Here is a 23,768-nt window from a genome sequence, read left to right on the forward strand (position 1 = left end):
ACTTGATATGAGCAAAGCCTATGATCGGGTTGAATAGAGTTTTGTGTGGGTTTACGATTTCTTACTTTGTTACTGTAGAAGGACACTCTCACGGCTTGTTTAAGCCAACAAAGGGACTCCGACAAGGAGATCCTCTTTCCCCTATCTATTCCTAGTCTGTGCAGAGGGTTTATCTCATCTGCTCCACAGAGGAGAACAGAGACAACAATTTTCTGGACTTAAAATTAAACCGGAGATGCCTTACAATCAGTCATCTCTTTTTCACAGACTACTCCATCCTCTTTAGTAAAGTAAATGTTCAGACATGCCATATATTAATGCAAATCCTACAAGACAACAGCAGAGTAAGCGGTCAGATTGTTAACCTGAATAAGTCTTCAGTCTTTTTCAGTCAAAATCCTCCTCAGTAGGTCCGGGCAGAGCTTGCACAACTCCTTCAGGTTTCACACGTTGGAGCCCAAGATAAATACCTGGGTCTACTTGCAATTATGTCATGATCAAAACGGGAAACATTTAAATACATAGAAGATAAGATTGTGAAGAAACTGAGCTTGTGAAAACGATCGCTATTATCAGTGAGCGGGAAGGAAGTGCTGATTAAGGCAGTGGGGACTGCGATTCCTATTTACACATTAAGTTGCTTTAAGATGCCAGAATCTCTCCTAGAGAATATTCAAAGGAAGATGATGTTGTTTTGGTGGAGCCAAAGGGGTAATGAAAGGAAGTTGCAATGGCTGAGTTGGGATACTGTATGTCGAGACAAAAGTTATGGGGGACTAGGATTCAAAGATCTCAAACCTTTCAATCTTGCTATGCTAGGCAAACAAAGTTGGTGGTTACTCTCTAAGACAAATTCTCTAGTTTACAAGGTATTTAAAAGTAGATATTTACAAGGGGCCCTCGCTTCTAATTTCTTTTTCCCTAATGTTATTTTCTTTTTATTTATTTCTTCTTAAAGTTAATTTTATCTCATGTCCATCAATGTAATTGGTGGAACCACCTTCTTTTAATGTTGTCCTATTTTGGACAATCTATTTCAACAATTCAATAAAATTTTTTCTTTGATTAAAAAAAAATACAAAAAATATACTTTATCCTTATAAATAATATAACATATATTGACAATAATATTATCTTATATTTATTTGTTTAAAATAATTCTTTTTTTTCTAAGTAATAATATTTTTTCCTAACAACTCATGATAATGATAATTCCACACTTACTCAATTAACTAAATGTTTAGTAGCTCTAAATCTTTGATTTTTTTTTTAGTATTAATAAACTATTATTAATATAGTTTAATAATTGTACAACATGCGTTCATAAATGAAAATATTGGTTGTTTTTTGGGACGAGCTTAATTTTGTGCACAAACCATATAAAATATTTTATATGTTCGTATAATTATATTGAGAATTGTCCAATTAATCTGGGTGTGATTTTACAAAAAAAAAAAAAAAACCAGAATAGTGTTGGGTGCCGATGATGACTTAATCAATACGTAACTGAAAGGCGATAGAGAAAACCGTTATTATGCGTGGCGCCATCGCCATTCTCCGAGTGATTCCATCTCTCAGCTTTCAAATCCAGTTCTATTGATCGACGCTGGCAATGGCACACTGGCTCAAAGCCGCTGAAGGTATTTGCAGCTTTTGCTGAAATTCATCACTGCTACAACTGCCCAGGCGAATATGGATATATGGACTTCATTTTTTCTTCAATTGTTGGGACTCTCTCAACTACATTTTTTTCTTTTTCCTGTTTTTGATTGATCAGATTTATTTGAAGTTGTGGATCGAAGAGCGAAATCTGTTGTCACTGATTTATCAGATGAACAATCTAATTTTAATTCTCCAGGTTTCTTCGTCTCCTTCTTCCTTTTAGATTATTACATTTCCAATGTTCTGTAAAATCTCCAAAAATCATTTGCAACTTGTTACATTTCTGGAAATCAGCTTCTACTGGGCAAGGATCACATGGCAAGAGAAGGAAATCAAAATCCAAGGTATTTCCATCACCATGCACAGGTCTTGTTTGAATAGTATGTTTCTGTTTCACATCACACTCGTCTTGGTAGTTGAATTACTATGTTGCGAATTTCAGGCTCAAAAGGGAAAATCTAAAAACTCATCTCCTACAAATACTGATACTACCAAAGAGAAAGGTAACACACCAGAAGCACCGGCTGATCATGCAGTAGAAAACGATGGGAGTGCTTTCACTCCTACAAATCAACCAATCAAAGACAATGTAGAGGCATTTGATACTGCTCCTGAAGCTACCACCACTGTTATCGCTAATGGGGAGCCCGGCAAAGAGAATGCTCTAGACATGCCTAAGGAGTATCCTTCTCCGGATACCAAAGGAATTGAAGGCTCCACTGAAGACAAACCCACTAATGCTGAACAAGTTATCAAGAATGAGAATTTGGATTCCGATGTGAATATGGATCAAGAGAGAACTAAATCTGTGGCCAATGACAAAAGTTCCAATCGTGGTGGTGACACTATAATTCAAGATGCTGATATCAAAGCTGAATCTTTTGTCAATAGAAGCACTCAAGAAAATCATAAAACTGACATTTCTCCGAAGAAACTACAGGATCAACTTGATCAGGCTCAAGGACTACTCAAAGCAGCAAAATCTACTGGTCAGTCCAATGAGGCAAGGTTAGCTAGGGTAAGAGTGTTATTTCATCAGCGTAAGCCTCTTTAAATGGGAGAAGCCTGATCCTAGTGGCAGATCCTGTACATTGGGTCTGGATCCTTGAGAGAGTTAATCCTAATTTCATTTGCAGTGAGATGTCTCATTGATATGTGTTTGTTTTATTTATTTTTATTATGGTTAGGTTTGTGCTGGACTATCATCTAGTCTTCAGGAATACAAATCTGGAAATGTAGAGTTAGAAAAACTGCTTAGTGCAGAGGTGAAACTCCATTACTGATACTACTGTAAGGGTTCCCAGGTGTTATCATATCTTGACATAGAAACAATTCCACAATTATATCGCTAAACGAATACTAAATGTACAGAGAGAACTGAATAAATCATTTGAAGTTCACATAGAACAGCTACAGAAGGATTTGTCTCAAAATAAAAGGGAAGTAGCAAAAGTTGAATCAAACATGGCTGAAGCCTTGGCTGCAAAAAATTCTGAAATTGAGGCACTTCTTAGTTCGATTGATGCAGTAAAGAAGCAGGCTGCATTATCAGAAGAAAATATAGCTTCCCTTCAGGTTCAGAATAGTTAATTTATGGAATGCGCGTGTGCTTTAGTCTGCATTATTTGCTTTGATTCTTTCGTGGATACTTTCTCCTTTGGCGAACTTATTTAGGATTTTAAGGTTTTGCATCTTATTATTATTATTTGGTGGTACATCAATGGCAACGAATTCTATACTTTCTGAACTCATTCGTACTACCTAAGCCCTTTAACACTAGTCCCTGAAAGAATGTTTTGGTTATGTATGATACTGGCTTCTAGAAATGCATGTTCACCTATCTAATTCCTATTCATAAGAAAACTATCAAAAGCTACACATGTGAATTTCTCCATGTATCTTTGTTGTAACATTGTAGGTTAGAATTTACTCCTCTCTAATGTCTATTTAGAGAGTATTTTTTCCTTAAGTGAGATAGATGCTAGGAAAAACTTAGGGTAAAATATCTTTGATTGAGTAAACACCATATTTCAGTTTTGTTTGTAATTTCTTCTACGATTTGCGTTTTCGTTGTACTTGACCAGTATATTCATGCATTGGAGTTTGATGTTTAGCTTTCCAAGCTGTTGGTAACACATTTCACATACTACCAGGCAAACATGGAGTCTATGATGAAAAACCGAGATCAAATAGAGACAAGAATGATGCAGGCATGTAGGTTCTCCCCAGTATATAAGATTCCTGTTATTTTAATGCAGTTTGATATTCATAAATTAAAATCTCTTGTAGGCTCTAAGAGAGGAACTAGCATTTGCTGAGCGAAGAGCAGAAGAAGAGCATGCAGCACATAATGCTACCAAAATGGTCTGCAGTCAAAATTGTTAGTTTCTCATTAATTTTTTCTTCTTCCAACATATAACCATTTCTGGTTTGTCTTTGGTAAAACAGGCTTTTATGGAAAAAGAAGTGAAATTGGAGCAGAGAGCTATTGAGGCAGCTACAGCTCTTGCAAGGATACAGGTAATGTAAGCTATCATACATTTTAATTTTGTAATTATGTATAAATATTATCAAAAAAACTATGTCATTCGGGCTTCCTCAGTTTGGTATAAATCATCATTTCTTAACATCATGCTTGACCATATGCATTGATTAGTTGGTTTTTGGTTGCTTCTGTTGCAGAGAATAGCAGATGAGAGGACCTTGAAGGCCACAGAATTGGAGCAGAAGGTGGTACTTCTTGAGGTACACACATTTTAAATGGGAAGACTAATTATTATTCTGAAATAACGTTCTACCAAGAAGAGTGTGACATCATCTGTTATCAGGTTGAGTGTGCATTCCTAAATCAAGAATTGCAAGATATTGGAGATCGCGTGCGCCGTGAACAAAAGAAGTCACCAGAAGAGGCAAATCAAGTAATTCAGGTATACTCTCTGAGAGTCTCAAGAGTAAAGGAGAGTTTTCACTATATTTAATTGTACTGTGAGAATATGAGTGTAACATATTTAAGAAGGAAGCATTCTTTCTGGTTCTTTGCATATTCCGATTGAAGTTTAAAACTACGTTTATCTTAACTTTTTTAGCTATAGGTGTAAAGTCTATCAGCAAGTGTCGCATTTTGAAATAAATAAATACATAAATAAATAATGCTCTAATGATGGTGTTAATTATTGAGATGCAGGCATGGCAGGAAGAAACAGAGCGAGCATATAGGAGTCAGAGAGAAGCTGAAAACAAGATTTCTTCAATAGAGGCAAGTGTTCATTTTTTTGTTTTTAGTCATCTCCTGAATATTGTTTGAGTGAGCCTTAGCACCATGAACTGTTTAGTGACCGGTGATCATGACCTTACTTTCTAATGATGTTAATTGACAAAATGATCTAACGTAATGCTGGTCAAGGTTGATTCTATTGTTCTTTTACTTACTATATTCCAATTTCAGGCTGAGCTGCAAAAGATGAGAGTGGAAATGGCAGCCATGAAGAGGGATGCTGAGCATTACTCCCGTCAGGTACTGAAATGAAATTATTTGCATCTTGTCAAAAGATTTCAAAATTTCAATAGTATGGCTTCTTAATGACCATCTGTTGCAATAATGTTGAATTTTTTTTCTTAATAACAATAAAAATTGCAATAACGTGTGTGTTATTGAAAAGTTGGTATTTTAACCACTATCATAATAATTGCTAAGCAGGAGCATGTGGAATTGGAGAAACGCTATCGCGAACTTACGGACCTTTTGGTAATTCTTGCATTACCTATGTTTCGTGCAATTAATTTTGATGTTCAAGGAATGTGTAAATCACAAAAAATAGTAAAATACACTCAAATTATTTTGTCATTGATAAAAAAGCCTCCAAATTTTGTTATTAATAAAAATATCCTTAAATTATTTAAAAATATAACACAAATGCATATTGGTGAACTAAAATGTTCTATATTAATAAAAAAAAGTGACGTAACAAACAAAGCTTTCTATGTGGCATATGAGATTCTGACATTGACAAGTGAATTGCGTTACGTTTTTTCTCAAACATATCTCTAAATACGGCCGGATATTTTTGTCACATTTTAAAATTATTTAAAAGTATTTTTATCGATAACAAAATTTAAAAATATGTTTGGACGAAAATAATTCGGATGCATTTTTGATGGTTTACTCTCAACTAATTTGTGTTATTCGCATACATCGCTTCGTTTCAGTACTATAAACAGACACAATTAGAAGCCATGAGCAGCGAAAAAGCTGCCGCTGAGTTTCAATTGCAGAAAGAATATAAGCGTCTACAAGAAGCACAGGTTTGGCATTTGTGCGTGGGATCCTTTAGCAACTGGATTAATGGTTGAGTGAACTCCATCATTGATTGAGTTAACATCATTTTCCTTTTGAATAGGCTGAGACTGAAAAAAATAGAATTTCTCGTCGACCATCTTCATCTTGGGAAGAAGATACTGAAATGAAAACCCTCGAGTATGTTTCCTCTCTTTACGATAGCTTCTCTCATTTTTGTCTATGATGCACGCGTTTTGATGGAACTTAGCACAAGCTTCATTTTGATCATTACTACATTAATTATAGTTGAACCTAAAAAACTAAATCATTGACAATCACTTATTCTGTTATTCTTGTTTTCATTTCCATATACGGAATTGCAGGCCACTTCCTTTGCATAATCGCCATTTGGTTGGGGCAAGCATTCAGGTATTATGTTGGTAACAAAAAAGGTATTCAGTCACTATAATAATGGGGGTAATGCTTTTTCTTTTTTAGCATTAGTTTCACTAGTTTGTAATACTTCATCCAGTTGCAGAAAGCGGTGAAACTATTAGATTCAGGAGCCGTAAGGGCCACAAGATTTCTCTGGCGTTATCCAACGGCTCGAGTTGGTCTATTTTTCTATCTGGTGAGATCAGTTCGTTGGGCATTTAAAAGTCCAATATCTGAGATGAAATAACCGTAAAAGGATTTTGAGTTGTTTGCTGACCATGGGAACTTGCAAGCAGGTGTTTGTACATCTCTTCTTGATGTATCTCTTGCATTGCCTTCAGGTAGAAGAAATACATATGCTAATTGCAATTTTGCAATATAGAATCTTGAAATCCAATGATCTAAACAACACTACATTAATTTAACGAAATAACTTACTTGTATCGAATTCCGTTAACTACGGGTATATTATTTTTTCCCCTTGTGTAGGAGCAAGCTCACAATTTGGATGCTAGAGAGGTTGCAAAATCTTTGGGACTCTCTGACCCGAATTACCGTGACTAATCTTATGATGGGAAAAAAAATTCAAGGCCCTACATCTGGTGTTAACATTTCAAGATTACCCTGCAAATGCATGTAATCGTTACTGCTGCATGCTCGAGTTTTCTCAATGTGGGATGGCATCATCTCTTGCTTTATTTTTTCACCAAAATCGTAAAAACATGATTTAGGTACAGAAATTCATTCTTGTGATATCCCATTCTTTTCTTTAACTTTTTCAATCCTTTAGACTATAATACATATATATTACATTACTACAGCTGCATGTACAAAATTCTATTGTAATTTGTACATAGCAGCTATTTATATAACTCTGGCGTGTTTTGATTTAATGCTTAATGCTAATAGGTCAAAGTCTTGTCGCTGACTGGATGACGTTAACAGTTAACTATTGCAACGGGACAATCTATGCTTACTTCTGCTTCCGTGATACTATTCTTCCTTTCCTTCTAATTTCCAAGACCAAAATAGATTGCTAAGGCGCTGTGATGAATGCTCTGTATTAATATTTTAACAAATTTTTTTTTAAAATTTGTAGAATAAATATATAGTAATACTCCAAATTAAACCCTTAGAATATTTTAGTCGAACAGTTCAATTCTAAATTTTAATAACCAAACTAATTTTTAATATTTTATTTTATTAGACAAACTAATTTTCATATCAAATATCGTAAAAAATTAGATAAATTAATTTTTATCATTAGTTAATACAACCATAATACTTAAGAATTTTTAAAATTCAGATCAGTCCTCCATATAATCGAAAGCAGTGGTGGAGCTTAGTTCAGACAAGGGGTGGCCATGGCCCCCCCAAACTTTTTATAAAAAATTTAGTAGTACTTTTTCAAAAGATAAAAAATAGTTCAATTGACTTAAATACTTTACTATGACTTAAAATATCTAATAAGTTCAATAAACAACACTCTCTCTATCTTTAGGTTCAAATATAAAAAATTAGATATCTTTTATTTATTTAATTTAATTTTTTATATGATAAAAAATAATAGAATATTCAATAAGTATTAATATTATTGTATTTGTATAAATTGATAAAAAAATTCAATAAATATTATAAATTTTAATATTTGTCCTTCTAACTTCTTCTTTATATATTTTACAAGATATATATTCAAATTTTTATATAAAATAATAATGAAAAATCAAAGAATTGATACATTTTTTAAGAAGAAGACTAATATTTAAGAAGGAGAACATATAACTTTTACAATATCAACACATGTAGATAGTTCTTCTACTTTAATGAATCACGAAGAAAGTGAGATATAACCTTTAAAAGTTCAAAAAGTTATCTCTGATGACTTTAACTTTAACTTTTTGGACCGAGATCTTGAAAAATGGCTTTAAATTTGGCACTATCACCCAAACCAGAGAAATGAGATTAGACGAGCTTATCTTAAATGAGGTCCATAAAAAAAATATTTTGACAATTATTTTCTATTTGGCCCCCCAAAATTTTGTTTCAAGTTCCGCCACTGATCGAAAGGCTGATTTAAAATATCACTCTTAAATAAAATATCTTTTATATAAATCTATAACATGTATTTTTGAATTATTTTTTATGTTTTTTAATATCTTTTCTGATTTGATAATATATAATTTATGAATTTTATTTTAATTAACTAAATAATGTAAATACTTTAAGAGTTTATTTGTCAGTCTTGTTTGTCCTAGAGACGAGATCCATGTGGCAGTGATGGTGACCAATTCATTCGAGATTGAATACTTGTTATTAGGATTGGAAGTGATTCAAGTCAGCTCATAAGTCAGTTTATACTCAACTCGTTAATAACTCAATAAGTTAAATTTGTTAATTGGTGAGCCGAGTTTGAGCCTGATATTGAACTCATAAATTAAATGAGTCGAGTTTGAACTTAAATAAATTCAGCTCATTAGTTCATAAGGTGGCTGGTGCCAAAGAGAAAAAACAAAAAAGCAAAAAAGAAAAGAAATCAGGTTCTTAACAGCAAGAGAGGACAAACCACCTCTGGCGGCTGATGCCAAAGGTGAACCTCATCAGCTCCGCTACCTCCAGATCTTATCTTTGCCAACCGATCTGCCACAACATTAACTTCTCTCGGGATAAGCTCAAAACGAATATCCCAATCCCTTCTTAACTTCAACTCAAAGATCAGTTGTATCACTTCTTTTTCAAGATGCTAGAGTGGAACTTGCCAACCAGTCACTAGTTCAAAAGCTGCTGCGCAATCTGTCTCACAGACAACAAGCTTAAGACCCACCTCCCAAACCCAAGTCAAACCTTTTCATATACTCCATAACTCCATCTTGATGACACTAGATCCAAAGGAATTTTCTGAGCATCCCATTACCCATTGACTGAAACTATCGTGAATTACCCACCCAAAACCAGCACAATCATCCCCCAAGTTCACACTCCCATCACAATTTAACTTTCAAGCACCAGATTCTAGCGGAGACCAAGACAAAGGTTTTAATCCCTAGACGCAACACACTCGATTCTGAGTTGTATATTCAAAATCCACCATCCACCTGCGAGCCTTGTATGCAATTGACCCAAGAGATCTAAAAACTCCCTGAAAATTATCCATATTTCTGTCTTGCCAAATTGACTATATTATAACTGCAAATTTGGAGCAACCTTCATTGAGGAGGCCATGCTTGAACCAATCATTGCACCTCGTGAGAGCCAAAGAAACACACATCAGAAAAACTTAGAGAAACCCAAACTGATCGCACCACTTCACAATCCCAAAAACAATGAAGAATTGTCTCCGGAAGTTGATTGCAACGTGTACATAAGGATGAGGAGGAGAGATGTCGCCGAAAACGTAGATATTGAGTTGGTCAAAGCCACACTAGGAGCCTCAACTTTTCAGAGATCCGCGCCTTCCAAAGGCAAAGCCAATTGATATTCGTATCTCAATTCAACTTATTCTGAATTAACCATAAATATCCTTGTTTAGCAAAGTAAAGAGTGTGCTCCCAACTCCAACCCAAATCACGACCAGAAGTCGAAATATGTACTAAACTAAGAATGTCTTCCCTTAAGTCCCTAGAAATAAAAGAGTAAATCCTCTCTAAATGCCAAACTCCATCCCGTTAAACATTTTCAATGGTCAAAGCAGCCTCACAGATATCAAGAAATTCAACCCTCGCTCCTACTGGCCCAGAGTGCAACCAAGATTCAAACCATAAATTTTTAGAAAGAGCTCCCACTTCCCAAACAAACCCTTCATTTAATACGAAAGCTCTGTGCACAATAGACTTCCATATATATGATGAAGAACCCATTGCTTTAACTGCAAATAGGTTTCTATTCTTGAGGTATTTCTAAAGCATAATCTTGACCCACAGTTTCTCTTGATTCATCAAAATTTGCCAAACTAGCTTTTCTAATAAAGAAAATTTGACCAACCGCGACTCCCGCAAAGCAAGACCTCCAAACTTTTTTGGAGTCATCAAAACTCTCCAATATGCTAAATGAAGACCACGATGATTATGACTACCACACCAAATGAAACTTCTAGTAAACTTATCAATGTTAGAGAGCACACCTGTTGGAAAAAGGCTTACTTGCATCCTATAAATAGGTATAGAAGATAAAACTGATTTAGCAAGGCAAATCTGATCAGCTTTATTAAGGAAGCGACATTTCCAAGATGCTAGCCTATTAGTAAGCTTATCAACCACATCATTAAAATCAGCTTTAGTAACTATGCCATGCTTGAGGGGGACACCAAGGTATTTTCCCAAAGAATTAGCAAAGCGGGTAGAAGAAATACCAGTGAAGAGATCCTGCGTTGTCTAGAAACATTCATAGAACAGATAGCACGAGATTTGTCAAAATTCACCTTCATACCAGATACTCTGCAAAAGGTGGCCATAGTGTCCAAAACATGAAGTACTTGAGATTTTTTCGCTTTACAAAAAAGGATAAGGTCGTCTTCAAAAAGGAGATGATAGATTACAGGACCTCCCCTAGACACAGTCACTGGTTTCCATCTACCAACCTCCATTTGCCTAGCAATAAGGCAACTCAACATCTCCATACAAATAACAAATAAATAAGGAGACATAGGGTCTCCTTGCCTCAAATCCCTCTTTAGCTGAAAACCATCCAACCAGTTACCATTCCACATTAGAGAAAGGGAGGAAGACTTTACACATTTCATAATAAGAAAAACAATAGTACCTGGAAAGCCAAACATTAGGAGAGATTGCTCCAAAAACTTCCAACTCACCCTGTCATAAGTCTTTTCTAGGTCAATTTTAAAAGCAAGAACATCTTTCTTTGATTTGATTTTCTTCATAAAATGGAGAACTTTCTAGACTACAATGATATTGTTTGGGGCACCCCTTCCAGGAATAAACCCTCCCTGCAGAGGGCCAATGATATCTTGTAGAAAAGGTCGTAACCTCTCCACAACCACCTTAGTTATAATCTTGTAGATGACATTATAGAGGCTGATAGGACGAAACTCTTTCATGCGAGACGGGTTATCAACTTTAGGAATCAACACCACCAAAGTGTCAAACAGAGCAATATCTAGATCAAACCCAACGAAAACATTCTTAACAAGTTTTCATACCTCTGTACCAACCACTTCCCAATATTCCTTGAAGAAAAAAGCCTGAAAACCATCGGCACTTGGGACCTTAAAAGAGTTCATACCCATAACCATTTTTCTAACCTCTTCTTTGGTTTAACTTCTAGTTTGTCTCACTTTGAGGCCTACTTGCTAGCTTGCCTAGTAAACATCCCTAAATTATTAGTACTACGTGCAACATTATGAGATCATTTGAGAAATGTGTGTTAATGAATTGATGATCATGAATTCATGATACTCCCTCGTTGCCTCATCCGTCATCTCCCGAGGAGAAGTGGTTTGGCGAGAAAGAAATGATACTTTCCTTTGTGCTTGGAAACTTGTTATGCTTAGCAAAACTTTTTCTATGATGGAGACTTTAGAACACATTAAATTTAAACCTGCATAATGCACAAAAAACTATTGCTATAATCTTCTTTTATAAATATGTTAGATAACTAAAACAATATTTAAAAAAATTGAGTTTAAAATTTTTTTTGGTCACTTAGTATATTTTTTGGTGACTATTTAAGTTTTATAGTTAGTTATAAAATAATCTATATAGCTCTCAAAATAAATATAATAATAATATAATACAATAATAATAACATAATGAAAACTAATTCTATCAATCTATATCTTATATATATTGAAGTATTTGTTTAAACAGTTTTTTTTACTCTTAAAACAAAAAATTATATCACAATAAATTCTATAGTATAATAAAATCTAATTTTATTAATCTCTCTCCTTATATATACACAAAAATACTATTCATATATTAAAATTAACCACCAATTTATTTATATATAAATATATGTATGATTTAATTTATTTTTAATATTTATTTAAATTCTAATATATATTTTATATTGGTGACTAATTTTGATAACTGATTTTAGTGTATACATAATATAATCGATATATATATATATATATTGTTTAAGAATATTTTTTTGATAAAGTATAAAAAAAGTCAATCTTTTTCTATTTGGTTTTGATAAATTCGGGTACTTTCTTAATAATTTCTCTTAATATCGTTGAATATCAATTTTTTTTGGTGACATATCGTTGAATATCAATTGATTTCACAACTTAAAATTTTATTTTAAAAATTTATATAAAAATATAATATATAGATTATTTTATCTATAATGTAAAATTTATAAGAATAGAATAATATTTTAATATATATAATTAATAACAAATAAATAACATGACAATTTTTTTCCTTATAAAATAACTAATAATGATATTGAATTTATTACTAATTAGGAGATAATGCTAGTAAAGATAAAAATAAATTTAAAATTTTGTAAAAGTTATAATTTGACAAAAAAAACTTATGTGATAATAGAATAAAATAAAAAGGATACCATTCATTAATGGTAAAAACAATAGATATGAACTTTTACATAGATAAAATCTATAACATCCGAGTTTTTTTGCAAAGTAAATAATGACTTATTTATGAATCATTATTTTTGTTTAAGATTTTATTTTTAAAAATTTTTTTATTAGTAGTAATTAAATCAACTTTTATGATATTTTTTATTTAAAATTTAAAATTTTAGGAGTTCAAAAACAATGAAAATATTATACAATTTAATTTTAAATTGGAGTCTTTAAATTAATTTTTATGAGCTAAAAGAAAAATTAATTAAATTATCTTTAATTTTAAATTAGAGTACTTATTTTAAAATTAATTAGTGAATTTATGAATAAACAGTGTTCTTAAAATAATTTTAATGAAATATAATTAATTTTAAATTATTATTATTTTACCCTTTATTTTTATCAAAATACCTATTCTATTCTTATTCTTTTTACCAAATTTTAATCCTAATCCTCAAATTAAACTCACACTCTCCTCCTGACATACATATTTCAGAAAAAGAGAGAGAAGGAACGGGAAAAAAAAAAAAAAAGAGAAAGGGGAGTTGCTAAAGGAGAAGGAGAAGAAGAGAAGGGGAGAGAGAGAGAGAGAGAGAGAGAGAGAGAGAGAGAGAGAGAGAGAGAGAGAGAGAGAGAGAGAGAGAGAGAGAGAGAGAGAGAGAGAGAGAGAGAGAGAGAGAGAGAGAGAGAGAGAGAGAGAGAGAGAGAGAGAGAGAGAGAGAGAGAGAGAGAGAGAGAGAGAGAGAGAGAGAGAGAGAGAGAGAGAGAGAGAGAGAGAGAGAGAGAGAGAGAGAGAGAGAGAGAGAGAGGGGAAATGAAGCGATGGCGGTGGGTGCTGCCGCTGCTGCTACCGTCGTTGTCGCTGGAGCTTGCCGTTGAGGTTGCTAGAATCGCTGCCTTTGCCGTTTCAAAATGCCGCATAATTGCTTCGACGCCACTGCATAAAACTCCTGTTGTTCAGCCGCAACTTTCTGCTGTCTTGGTCCAAAAGTGTCCTTTCATTTTATTATACATCGACCTTCTTCACCCTTTAACTTGGCACTTCAGATTCGATTTTTTTGGTCCCTTGGGACCAAATTGTGAGTAGACTTTATATTTATAATTTTTTGGCTTTGCATCTATAATTATTTTGATATACGGTGCTTTGAACTTATAATTATACTTACAAAGGTTACTGTCAAAGAATTTTAAATTGGCTTGAATAATCGATTTGTTAGAATTAAATATTTATCCTTTTTAAGCTCATTTTAATATGCACATAAGACTATATATTTTTATGAAAATATATGTATGTTTGATAAAGTTTTATATTATTTTAAAATATTTGATTTTATTCGAATATGTATTTTTGAAGTAGTATTGAATTATTTGTTAGTACTCATTTATTTTAAAATTATGAAATATGGTTGAAATGCCTTAAGATTGATAAAATATGATTGAAAAGGATGTAGATGAGAAAGTATTATTTGATTTGATTTGATACCTCATATGTTTGAAAGACCGAAAAATTTGTTATATTTGAAATTAGATGTTTTGAATTAGTTTGGGAGGCTCGTATTAGAAAATTGTAGTTAATGGTGATTATGACGTTAACTTAGATGCATCTGACTCAGACCTCAGCTAGCAGGAATATTGTTAGCCTAACGTATAAATCACACATTAGATTTGTTATTCTATTTGAACACACAAGAAGAAAAGGTTACCCACAGAGATGGAGCCGCCCAAGTGTGGATCTTTAATTTAATTTTTGTATGAAAACTCTCGTATTAATTCACTTATTCATATAAAATTATTATTTTTTAAATAAAACTATTTTTAATGATAATGTTTATATGGTCTCATATGGATTATAAATGTATTGTTTAGTCACTGAATTATAAATTTTATTCTGTTTTTTTTTTAAATATTTTTTAAAAACAAATATTTGAATATGTCATTCTATTTAAGAATAATGATCTACAATAGATATCTATTCTTTATTGTATTTTTAAACGTTATATGCTCTATATTTTACATGCATAATTTATTTATATTTATTTATTTTATTTTTGTTAAAAATATATAATTATTCATTTTAAAATTTATAAATTTTATTAAAATTATTTATAACTTTTTTAATTATCTCATATTCGAATATATTAAACTTGTTAAGAGACTATTTTTTTAGCGTCATTTATAGCTCATTTTCGATTGTGATAAAATCCGTGCAATTTTATTTCTGTAATTATATCATATTTATTGTTATAGAAAATTAATATGCACATGTTATTAATTATGGTAAATTTTATGGTGTTTTTTATTATGATGCTTAAATTAATTAATTTACTTTTATAAATAAAAAATAAAATATATAAAATAAAAATAAAATATTTAAAATTTATTAAATATTTTTTATTTATTCTATTTAATAAATTAGGCACAATATCATAAGTACTGTAACATTTATAATTAATTATATTGTACTTGTAATAATGTAAAATTAATAGTGGGATAGTGATTTTTAATTCAAATGTTAAAACTAATAATTTTTTTACGGATATATAAAAACAGAATTTAATAAAAAAAAGCTAAAACAATAAAGTTTTCCTTTATACATTGTATCCATGTCGTTGCATGATAATAGATGCTCTTTAATAATATAATTGAATGATTACATTGAATAATGATATGTTATTATTCATTGTTGGCAAGATGCTTCAATATATTATTAGACTAACAATTGAAACGGCCAAGAATGGAATATTTTTTTATAATTCTTAAATCAATCAAATAATAATTTGACGACTCAACAATAACACCTCATGCGACACACAATTTTCTGAAGAAGTATAGAGATAATGGAGTATTTATATAATGTATATAATACAAATTTAAAAATGTTTAATTTAGTAAGATATTAAATGTTTATTATTTTTGATATTCGAATAGTTATTTTAGATAATATAAATGTATTGTATTTAAGAAATTAGTAATATTTTATTTTAAATATTTATTTTTTAATTTATATTAAACTAAATAAATAATATATTATATACATTATACAAATATTTGATTAGATTCAAATAAAAATGGCATATATATTTCTTAATGGACCACCACGTTACAGGTACAAGAAAGGAATAAGCGACAACAAAAGTTCCCCAACTGAGAAATGAAAGGAGAGACCGCCACCTACAACACCACGCTGTCCTCTTCTCTCAGACAAATTGATCTCCTAGTCTGTCTTTTCAATCAACTACTTCTACTTGTTTCTCTTATCATTTTCAAATTCATTTCAATTAATGACTTCATTCAACATCCCCCCCATAACGGTATTTATCTCTCCCTAACACCACCTCATAGGAATATATTTTGTTATTTATAATTTTAATGCTGTGATTACAAAAATCAGCACGCCCTCATCGACGTGTCCAATAACACGAGAGATCAGAAAGAGAAGCACTTCACTCTGTTTTGAAAGAAATATTAGAATTAGAAAACGACAAACGCATGCACCCACCACTTTGGAAAAATAATATCCATAATAATCTGTCTCTCCCTTTGACTTTGGCGGCTTTATTAATAATTGCGTGCTTTGCTTTGCTTTGTTTTGTAGCAGAGACAGGGCTTCTCCATCAAATCCAGGATTTGTGGCTTCTTTGGAACCTCAAAGAGGAAGATTTTACAGTCACACAGAGTAGTAACTGCAGAACAAGAACAAGAAGAACAAGAAGACATGGAGAGCATACTCAAGCCCCTCAGAGATGGCGAGTCCGTCCTCGACCTCAGCCCGAGATCCACCGTCAGCGGCGGCGTCGAGGACGTCTACGGCGAGGATCGCGCCACCGAGGACCAACTTGTCACCCCCTGGACTTTCTCTGTTGCCAGGTCAACCACTCACAAACCAGCTTCACTTCACATGCACTTCATGCATTCAATTAGTTCTGCTAATCTTTGATTTTGGTCATCATCATCATACTCTCTCTAACAATAATTGACTCAACGCTTACGTAACTTCGTCTTGTATAGTTGTATTGGTTTTCTAAGATGGTATTGTGAACATGATTTAACATATTTGACTGAATCATCTAATAGTTCACATTAAGAAGTGGAAGTAACCAACTTTTTATTTTATACTAGATTAATTTTTCTACTTTCGGGAAAGGGATCATTAATAGGTATGGTGTAAAATTGTGATATGGTGGCAGTGGGTACTCTTTGCTGAGGGATCCACAGTACAACAAAGGGCTTGCTTTCACCGAGAAAGAGAGGGATGCGCATTACTTGTGTGGCCTCCTCCCTCCCACTGTTATCACTCAGCAACTTCAGGTTATTTGGCATTTTCAAACTATTTTCATATATTTGTATTTTTCTGTTTGGTCCTGATGATTTCCTTGTGTGGTCCACAGGAGAAGAAGCTGATGAAAAGCATCCGAGAGTATCAGGTTCCCTTGCAAAAGTACATGGCAATGATGGACCTTCAGGCATGCATTTCAACTCATCATACTTATATTTAAACAGCATCACATTTGTCTTGAACTCTTTGAGGGCATGAAAAATCTACTCGTGCAAAACTAGCACATTCCTTGTCTTATATGAAAGGCTGTTTTGGTGTACAGGAGAGAAATGAAAGGCTGTTTTACAAGCTTCTAATCGACAATGTTGAGGAATTGCTTCCGGTTGTATACACTCCTACGGTTGGTGAGGCTTGCCAGAAATATGGGAGTATCTTCAGGCGTCCTCAGGGTCTTTACATCAGTTTGAAAGAGAAGTATGTATTTCATTTTTCTCCTCCTCTGTTTGCATGCAGTTTTGGGCTAAATTACATAGCAATGGTTGGCCTTTTGCAGGGGGAAAATACTTGAGGTCTTGAAAAACTGGCCCGAGAGGAGTATTCAAGTAATTGTGGTTACGGACGGCGAGCGAATTTTGGGACTTGGAGATCTTGGATGTCAGGTATTTCTGCAGGGGAATCAAAATTTTTAATTTATTTACAATCAATATACAGAGATAGCCTTTCTATAACTAACAATTTTTAATGTGGTTCAGGGGATGGGAATTCCTGTTGGTAAATTGGCTTTGTACACTGCTCTAGGCGGAGTTCGTCCTTCAGCTGTAAGCATTTTTTCCATGATTGGTTTTCTCATTTTCAAGATTATGTGCCCTATAATTACTTGTTTTTCTAATTTTCTTCCTCTTTGTGTGGCTAGTGTTTACCTGTTACAATTGATGTGGGAACCAATAATGAGAAATTACTGAATGATGAGTTCTACATTGGACTTAGGCAAAAGAGGGCAACTGGGAAGGTATGTATAATATATATGACTTGATTAATTATTTTATATGACATTATGCACCTCTCAAACCGATTCTGAGGCTAAAGTTTTCTCATAGGAATATTATGATCTTCTACACGAGTTCATGTGTGCAGTGAAGCAAAATTACGGCGAAAAAGTTCTTGTACAGGTGTTTACAAATTTAATGTCTGGTTTATGAGGTGAATCTATATTAATTTGCTCCATCATTTTGTCTGATTCTTTCAAATGGCTTCTGCAGTTTGAGGATTTTGCGAATCACAATGCTTTCGAGTTACTTGCAAAATACGGCACAACTCATCTAGTATTCAATGATGATATTCAGGTAATATATTCCACAAAATCTTTTTTTTTTTTTAAAACTAATATCTTCTTATCTTAGGGGACTGCGTCTGTTGTTCTGGCTGGAGTTGTAGCAGCTCTAAAGCTTGTTGGTGGCATTCTGGCTGATCACACATTCCTCTTCCTTGGTGCTGGAGAAGTAAAGCATCAGTTTTTCTGACTTAATATCTACACTAATTTTTATTACTTTGGTTTGGGAAATTTTGAGTTCTTTTTATTTTTCCATATGTACTTCACAAATATTACTTAACAAGTTAGGTTGTGTTATTTCTTCTCTATCATGCTATCAGGCCGGAACTGGTATAGCAGAGCTAATAGCTCTTGAGATGTCGAAGCAGGTGATTCAGCTATTTTTTTGGATATTAGTAGCCTTGCTCGCTTGAGTTCATTCTGATTTCTGAGTTACAGTTGGTGATGTTTTTCTTTTTTCTTTTTTAAATTGTTTCTGCTATAGACGAAGGCACCGATCGAGGAGAGCCGCAAGAAGATATGGCTTGTAGACTCAAAAGTAGTATTTTTTTAAGTCCTCATTGAAATTTAGTTTTGTTGCTTTCATTTATTTGGCTTCAAGTATTTGTTTATTTTCATGCAGGGTCTGATTGTTAGTTCACGTAAGAATTCGCTTCAACACTTCAAGAAACCTTGGGCCCATGACCATGAACCTCTTAACAATCTCCTAGATGCTGTTAAGGTGGGAAAATATGACCATTTATGATTTGCAATAGGTTGTCTTCACTCTTCAGATTAGTTTTAATGGTTACTTAACTTATAATTTCAGGTAATCAAGCCAACAGTTTTGATTGGATCATCAGGAGTGGGAAGAACATTTACAAAGGAAGTAGTTCAGGCTATGACTGCAAACAATGAAGTAAATCTTATCTCACATTGTCTTATTTTGGGTATTTAGATTTGCAATTGTAAATATATTTGGACTATATCTGTGGCATGTCATCACCTGCAGAAACCTCTCATTATGGCTCTTTCCAATCCAACATCTCAGTCTGAGTGTACAGCTGAAGAGGCTTATCAGTGGAGTGAGGTAAAATACTAAACCATAACTATATCTCTTCTCTTAACCTGATTAAGCATCTTTTTTTCCATTACTTTTTGTTATGAAAATGATGATTGAAACTCCTACCCTTTTTTTCACCCCTCAAAGGGTCGTGCAATATTTGCTAGCGGGAGTCCATTTGATCCTGTAGAATACAAGGGAAAAGTTTACGTGCCTGGGCAGGCCAACAATGCTTATATTTTCCCAGGCTTTGGTTTGGGTTTAGTAATCTCAGGAACAATTCGAGTGCATGATGATATGCTTCTGGCAGCCTGTAAGTGAATGAAAAAATTGTTTCTAGCCTCTTCCATATATATATTATAGCAACAATGTTTACATTGTTGTGATGTATTGTGCAGCTGAAGCGTTGGCTAAACAAGTGACAGATGAGAACTACAATAAGGGCTTGATTTACCCACCATTCACTGATATCAGAAAGATTTCTGCTAACATAGCTGCAAATGTTGCTGCTAAGGCATATGAACTAGGTGCGTGCTCATTAGTCTTAACTCTTAACTCTTTAGTCCCTCTTGCATTTTGTTTCACACTCAAAACAATAATTTCCTCCAATTCTGGTTGCATGCAGGCTTGGCTACGCGTCTTCCTCGCCCTGCGGATCTTGTGAAGTATGCTGAGAGCTGCATGTATAGTCCTGTATATCGCAACTATAGGTGAATGTAATCATTTGCTGTCATCAACTCTCGAGTCTTGCGGCTCTTTGCTGTAATAAACATGTGTCTGGTGTGTGGTTAAATACTCGTTATATTTATGCTTTACTTGAAGCAAAATTTTTCTTTTGTAAAGTCCTTATTTCATCGATGGTCTTGATTAGAGGACTGGAGAGTGTTTCAGAGCGTTAAATTGTGGACTGCCTAGGATGTATGGCAACAGTTTCGAATAATCACTAATGAATTTCGAGACGCTAATTCCCGGTAAAGAATGTTCTGTATGTTATATATATATATAACATTCCTCCTAATAATGCATCATGCTCATTAGTTTTGGGTATATATATACCCACAAACCCCGCTTTTCGTATATATCTTTTTGTAAAAAAAAAAAATGTTATTTGCATATTAAAATCAAGTAAAATTAGTTATTATATAGAGTAAAGTATTGTTTTTGTTCTTGGGGTAAGTCTTATTTACGTCTCTAACGTTTAAATCGTTCTATTTGTATCTCTAACATTTATAAAAATGATTCAATGTTATCCTCTTATCAATTATACTAACAAATTATATTATATTTTTCAATTATTCTTACTTGAATGTATTCATTCTCAATTAGATCTTATTTGGATGTGTTCGATTTTAATATTATACCTACTATTTGTGTTTAGATTCAATTATGGCCCTAGAAAAGTGAATTATAGAAAAGTGAATTATGTAAATGTCGTAGGAATTAGTTTCAACTTTTGATGAGCTATTTTTCGGGGTAGATCATCGATTCTATCCCAGACATTTATATTCTAACTCCAAGAAGAGATTTTCAAAACTCAAACTAAAGCGCTCATGATGTGTAATTGATGACAGGATAAACATTGAATCACTTTTACAAACGTTAGGGATATAAATAAGACGATTTAAACGTTAAGGACACAAATAGGATTTACCCCTAACGTTAGGGATAAAAACGATACTTTACTCTATTATGTATTTGTGTATAAATATATGTAATTTAATTTATTTTAATGTGTATTTTATATTTTAATATAAATTTTATTTTAGTGGTTAATTTTAGTAATTGATTTTACTGTACATTTATTATAGTTGCTTTTTGTACACGTGTATAAAAGACAACTTTTATCTTTTTTTAAGAATAGATTTTTTTATTTTTTTTTAATTTTTTTAATTAACAGAATAAACTGTGATCTCTAATCCTTTAATATTTTTTTCTCATGTTTTTTCTTGATCCTATCAATAAAATGTATGGTAAAAAAATCACATTTTACCTCCTCAAGTGAAAAAATTGAGAGTATTCAAACCCCACTATGAGTGCATATAACATGCATTTTTTGTATATCTTTACATGGAGATGATAGCTAAAATATGGATACACACTAAGACATTTTGGCATTTTAGTGTACATGTATAAACGTGAAAAGACTCTCATCATTGATTATGATTCTTGATTTGTAAATATGACACCAGGACGTCGTTTGGGTCATCAATCTTGGCGAGATTAATAACTCCATTATGGTTGGAGTCTCTCTTTAAACTCAGGAATATCAATTTTGATTCCTAAATCTTTAGCTTTTGTGTTGTTGTGTTGTGCTCTTCGTGTGGACAAATCTTCAGACGAAGAAAATAACGAAATGGATTTGCATCATCCTCTTCGGTGGAAGATAACGGCTTCATATTTTGCAAGTTGCTCCTGCAACTCCTTAACTTGATGGTGTAATTCCTCCATTTTAATCTCTTGAATAGTTCTACATTTTGGAGTCATCTTTTACTATTATGTAATGATGTTGATACTTTGGCACTGATGTTATGATGATGATGATGTACAATGATGATGGAAATGCATCAATGATGATAATAATGGAAAGATACTGAAGATAATCACCAACCAGCACCGCACTAAAGACCTGCAACCACGAGGACCGACCTTGATATGATATCAAACTAACACCAGGACGTCGTTTGGGTCACCAATCTTGATGAGATTAACAACCCCACTATGGTGAAAATAGTCAAGAACCTACCTTAGTTGGCTAAGCCAAAGATGCACCTCTTACTCTCAAAAGAGTTTAGAGGAAAATAAGCACATAGCTTATTTAATATATAATTCAATCAACTCAACTTGATAAATAAAAAGGGTATATATACATATTTATACTAGTAGAAGAAGAAAAAAATCTTCATTACTTGGACAATGTGGAACTAACTCATAACACAATATAGTAACATATGCTAAACTAGATTACTTTAATTAACAACACAAACGTAAATATATATGCTCCTAGATTATTCTCTCTAGATTGAAAAATGCTTAGCTTGTAGCGAAAGATTTCATTGGTGAGTGTATTTTGTCTTGAAAGATGTGAAAAGATATAGCTCAACTTGATTCTTTTAACCATCTACATATCGTAACGGAGTTAATACGATTTTCTTACCATCTTTGATAAAGAATATGTATTTTTGAAACCATCATGAATAGCTCGATGATCATATTGACAAGGACATCCTAATTGTAAGTGGCACGCATCCATTGGGATGACGTCACATCACACTTTATCCTTGTATTTACTCCTCATAGAAAATTAGTCACAACATTGCTTTGTTACTTTAACTTCATTCTCTTTTTTTAACCAATGCAACTTGTAAGGATGAGGATGTAACTTGGTTGGAAGCTTCAATTTGCTACCAGATAATTTGAAACAACATTTTCTTCACAACTTTTACTATCTATGATGACCTTACAAACCTTCTCTTCAATAGTGTATCTTGTGTGAAAGATGTTGTGGCGTCACCAATTCTCGTCTTCTGTTATTCTTGCAGTATTCAAAATTCGACGAACTACTAAAACTTCTCCACAATCGGCTAGAACTTCTTCAATATTATGGTCAACCTCACCTTCTTCCTCTTGCTCCTTGATTGGTTCTTTGCTAACCTTTTTCTCAACAAGAGTGATAACATTTCTGTATGTCCAAAACCTTGACATTTGAAGTGTTTCTTACTTGATGATCCACGCTATTTGTTACTTTTAAAAGATCCTGTTTTCATTTTTTGTTGAACATCAAAGATGATTTCTTTGTCCTTCGGGGACTGAATATTACTCATTTGTGTTCTTTGCTTTTCAATATTTAATGACAACCTAATGACATCATCTAAGGTCCAATATGGTTGTAGCTGAAAGACATTAGAAATTTCTGCGTTCAATCCTCCAAGATAACGAACAATTGTTTGTTCTTTAGGCTCGTGAATGTCACACTTCATAAGCAACTCTTCGAAGTCTATTGTATATTCTTCTACAGATAATTACTTTTGCTTCAAATTGTGAAATTTGATGAAGGTGTCTTGCCTGTAATGTTCAAGAAGGAACTTGTGCTTCAGCTCACGATGCATTTTTTCCCATGTATTTATCTTTCTTCTTCCTTCTCTTTTTTGCTGACGCTTGAGATTCTCCCACTATACTGACACATGTTTCTTCAACTTGAGTGCT

General features: G+C 33.0%; 3 protein-coding genes across 4 annotated transcripts; 2 read left to right on the forward strand and 1 right to left on the reverse strand.

The window, feature by feature from the left end:
- Window positions 1–1,483: 1,483 nt before the first annotated feature.
- On the forward strand, window positions 1,484–7,322 carry LOC112738041 (golgin candidate 1). Of its 2 annotated transcripts, none has more exons than XR_011869587.1 (20): window positions 1,484–1,640; window positions 1,778–1,858; window positions 1,957–2,006; window positions 2,105–2,680; window positions 2,850–2,927; window positions 3,034–3,237; window positions 3,816–3,872; window positions 3,952–4,026; window positions 4,111–4,182; window positions 4,345–4,407; window positions 4,491–4,589; window positions 4,847–4,918; window positions 5,108–5,176; window positions 5,360–5,407; window positions 5,869–5,964; window positions 6,060–6,136; window positions 6,322–6,390; window positions 6,471–6,569; window positions 6,670–6,714; window positions 6,863–7,322. XR_011869587.1 is itself a non-coding variant. In XM_072211608.1 (20 exons), exons 1-20 carry the CDS (start codon window positions 1,613–1,615, stop codon window positions 6,935–6,937), a joined length of 2,010 nt encoding a protein of 669 aa, XP_072067709.1. In that variant the 5' UTR covers window positions 1,484–1,612; the 3' UTR covers window positions 6,938–7,067. The 2 variants fall into 2 exon arrangements, 1 of the variants encoding a protein (XP_072067709.1); XM_072211608.1 differs by having other exon boundaries at window positions 6,322–6,367; window positions 6,863–7,067.
- A 2,944-nt stretch (window positions 7,323–10,266) lies between these two features.
- On the reverse strand, window positions 10,267–11,618 carry LOC140177555 (uncharacterized). The gene is made up of 4 exons (XM_072210676.1): window positions 11,576–11,618; window positions 11,271–11,482; window positions 10,905–11,042; window positions 10,267–10,740 (listed from the first exon to the last, which is right to left on the reverse strand). Exons 1-4 carry the CDS (start codon window positions 11,616–11,618, stop codon window positions 10,267–10,269), a joined length of 867 nt encoding a protein of 288 aa, XP_072066777.1.
- Window positions 11,619–16,032: 4,414 nt separating this feature from the next.
- LOC112738042 (NADP-dependent malic enzyme) lies at window positions 16,033–20,544 on the forward strand. Its single transcript, XM_025788290.3, has 19 exons — window positions 16,033–16,228; window positions 16,516–16,784; window positions 17,105–17,225; window positions 17,306–17,380; window positions 17,516–17,667; window positions 17,747–17,852; window positions 17,946–18,011; window positions 18,107–18,202; window positions 18,291–18,362; window positions 18,453–18,536; window positions 18,594–18,692; window positions 18,844–18,891; window positions 19,008–19,061; window positions 19,146–19,244; window positions 19,332–19,421; window positions 19,515–19,592; window positions 19,713–19,878; window positions 19,964–20,092; window positions 20,191–20,544. Exons 1-19 carry the CDS (start codon window positions 16,199–16,201, stop codon window positions 20,277–20,279), a joined length of 1,923 nt encoding a protein of 640 aa, XP_025644075.1. The 5' UTR covers window positions 16,033–16,198; the 3' UTR covers window positions 20,280–20,544.
- Window positions 20,545–23,768: the final 3,224 nt, after the last annotated feature.

Source organism: Arachis hypogaea, chromosome 13 (genome assembly GCF_003086295.3).
Source record: "Arachis hypogaea cultivar Tifrunner chromosome 13, arahy.Tifrunner.gnm2.J5K5, whole genome shotgun sequence".
Classification (NCBI taxonomy): Eukaryota; Viridiplantae; Streptophyta; class Magnoliopsida; order Fabales; family Fabaceae; genus Arachis; species Arachis hypogaea.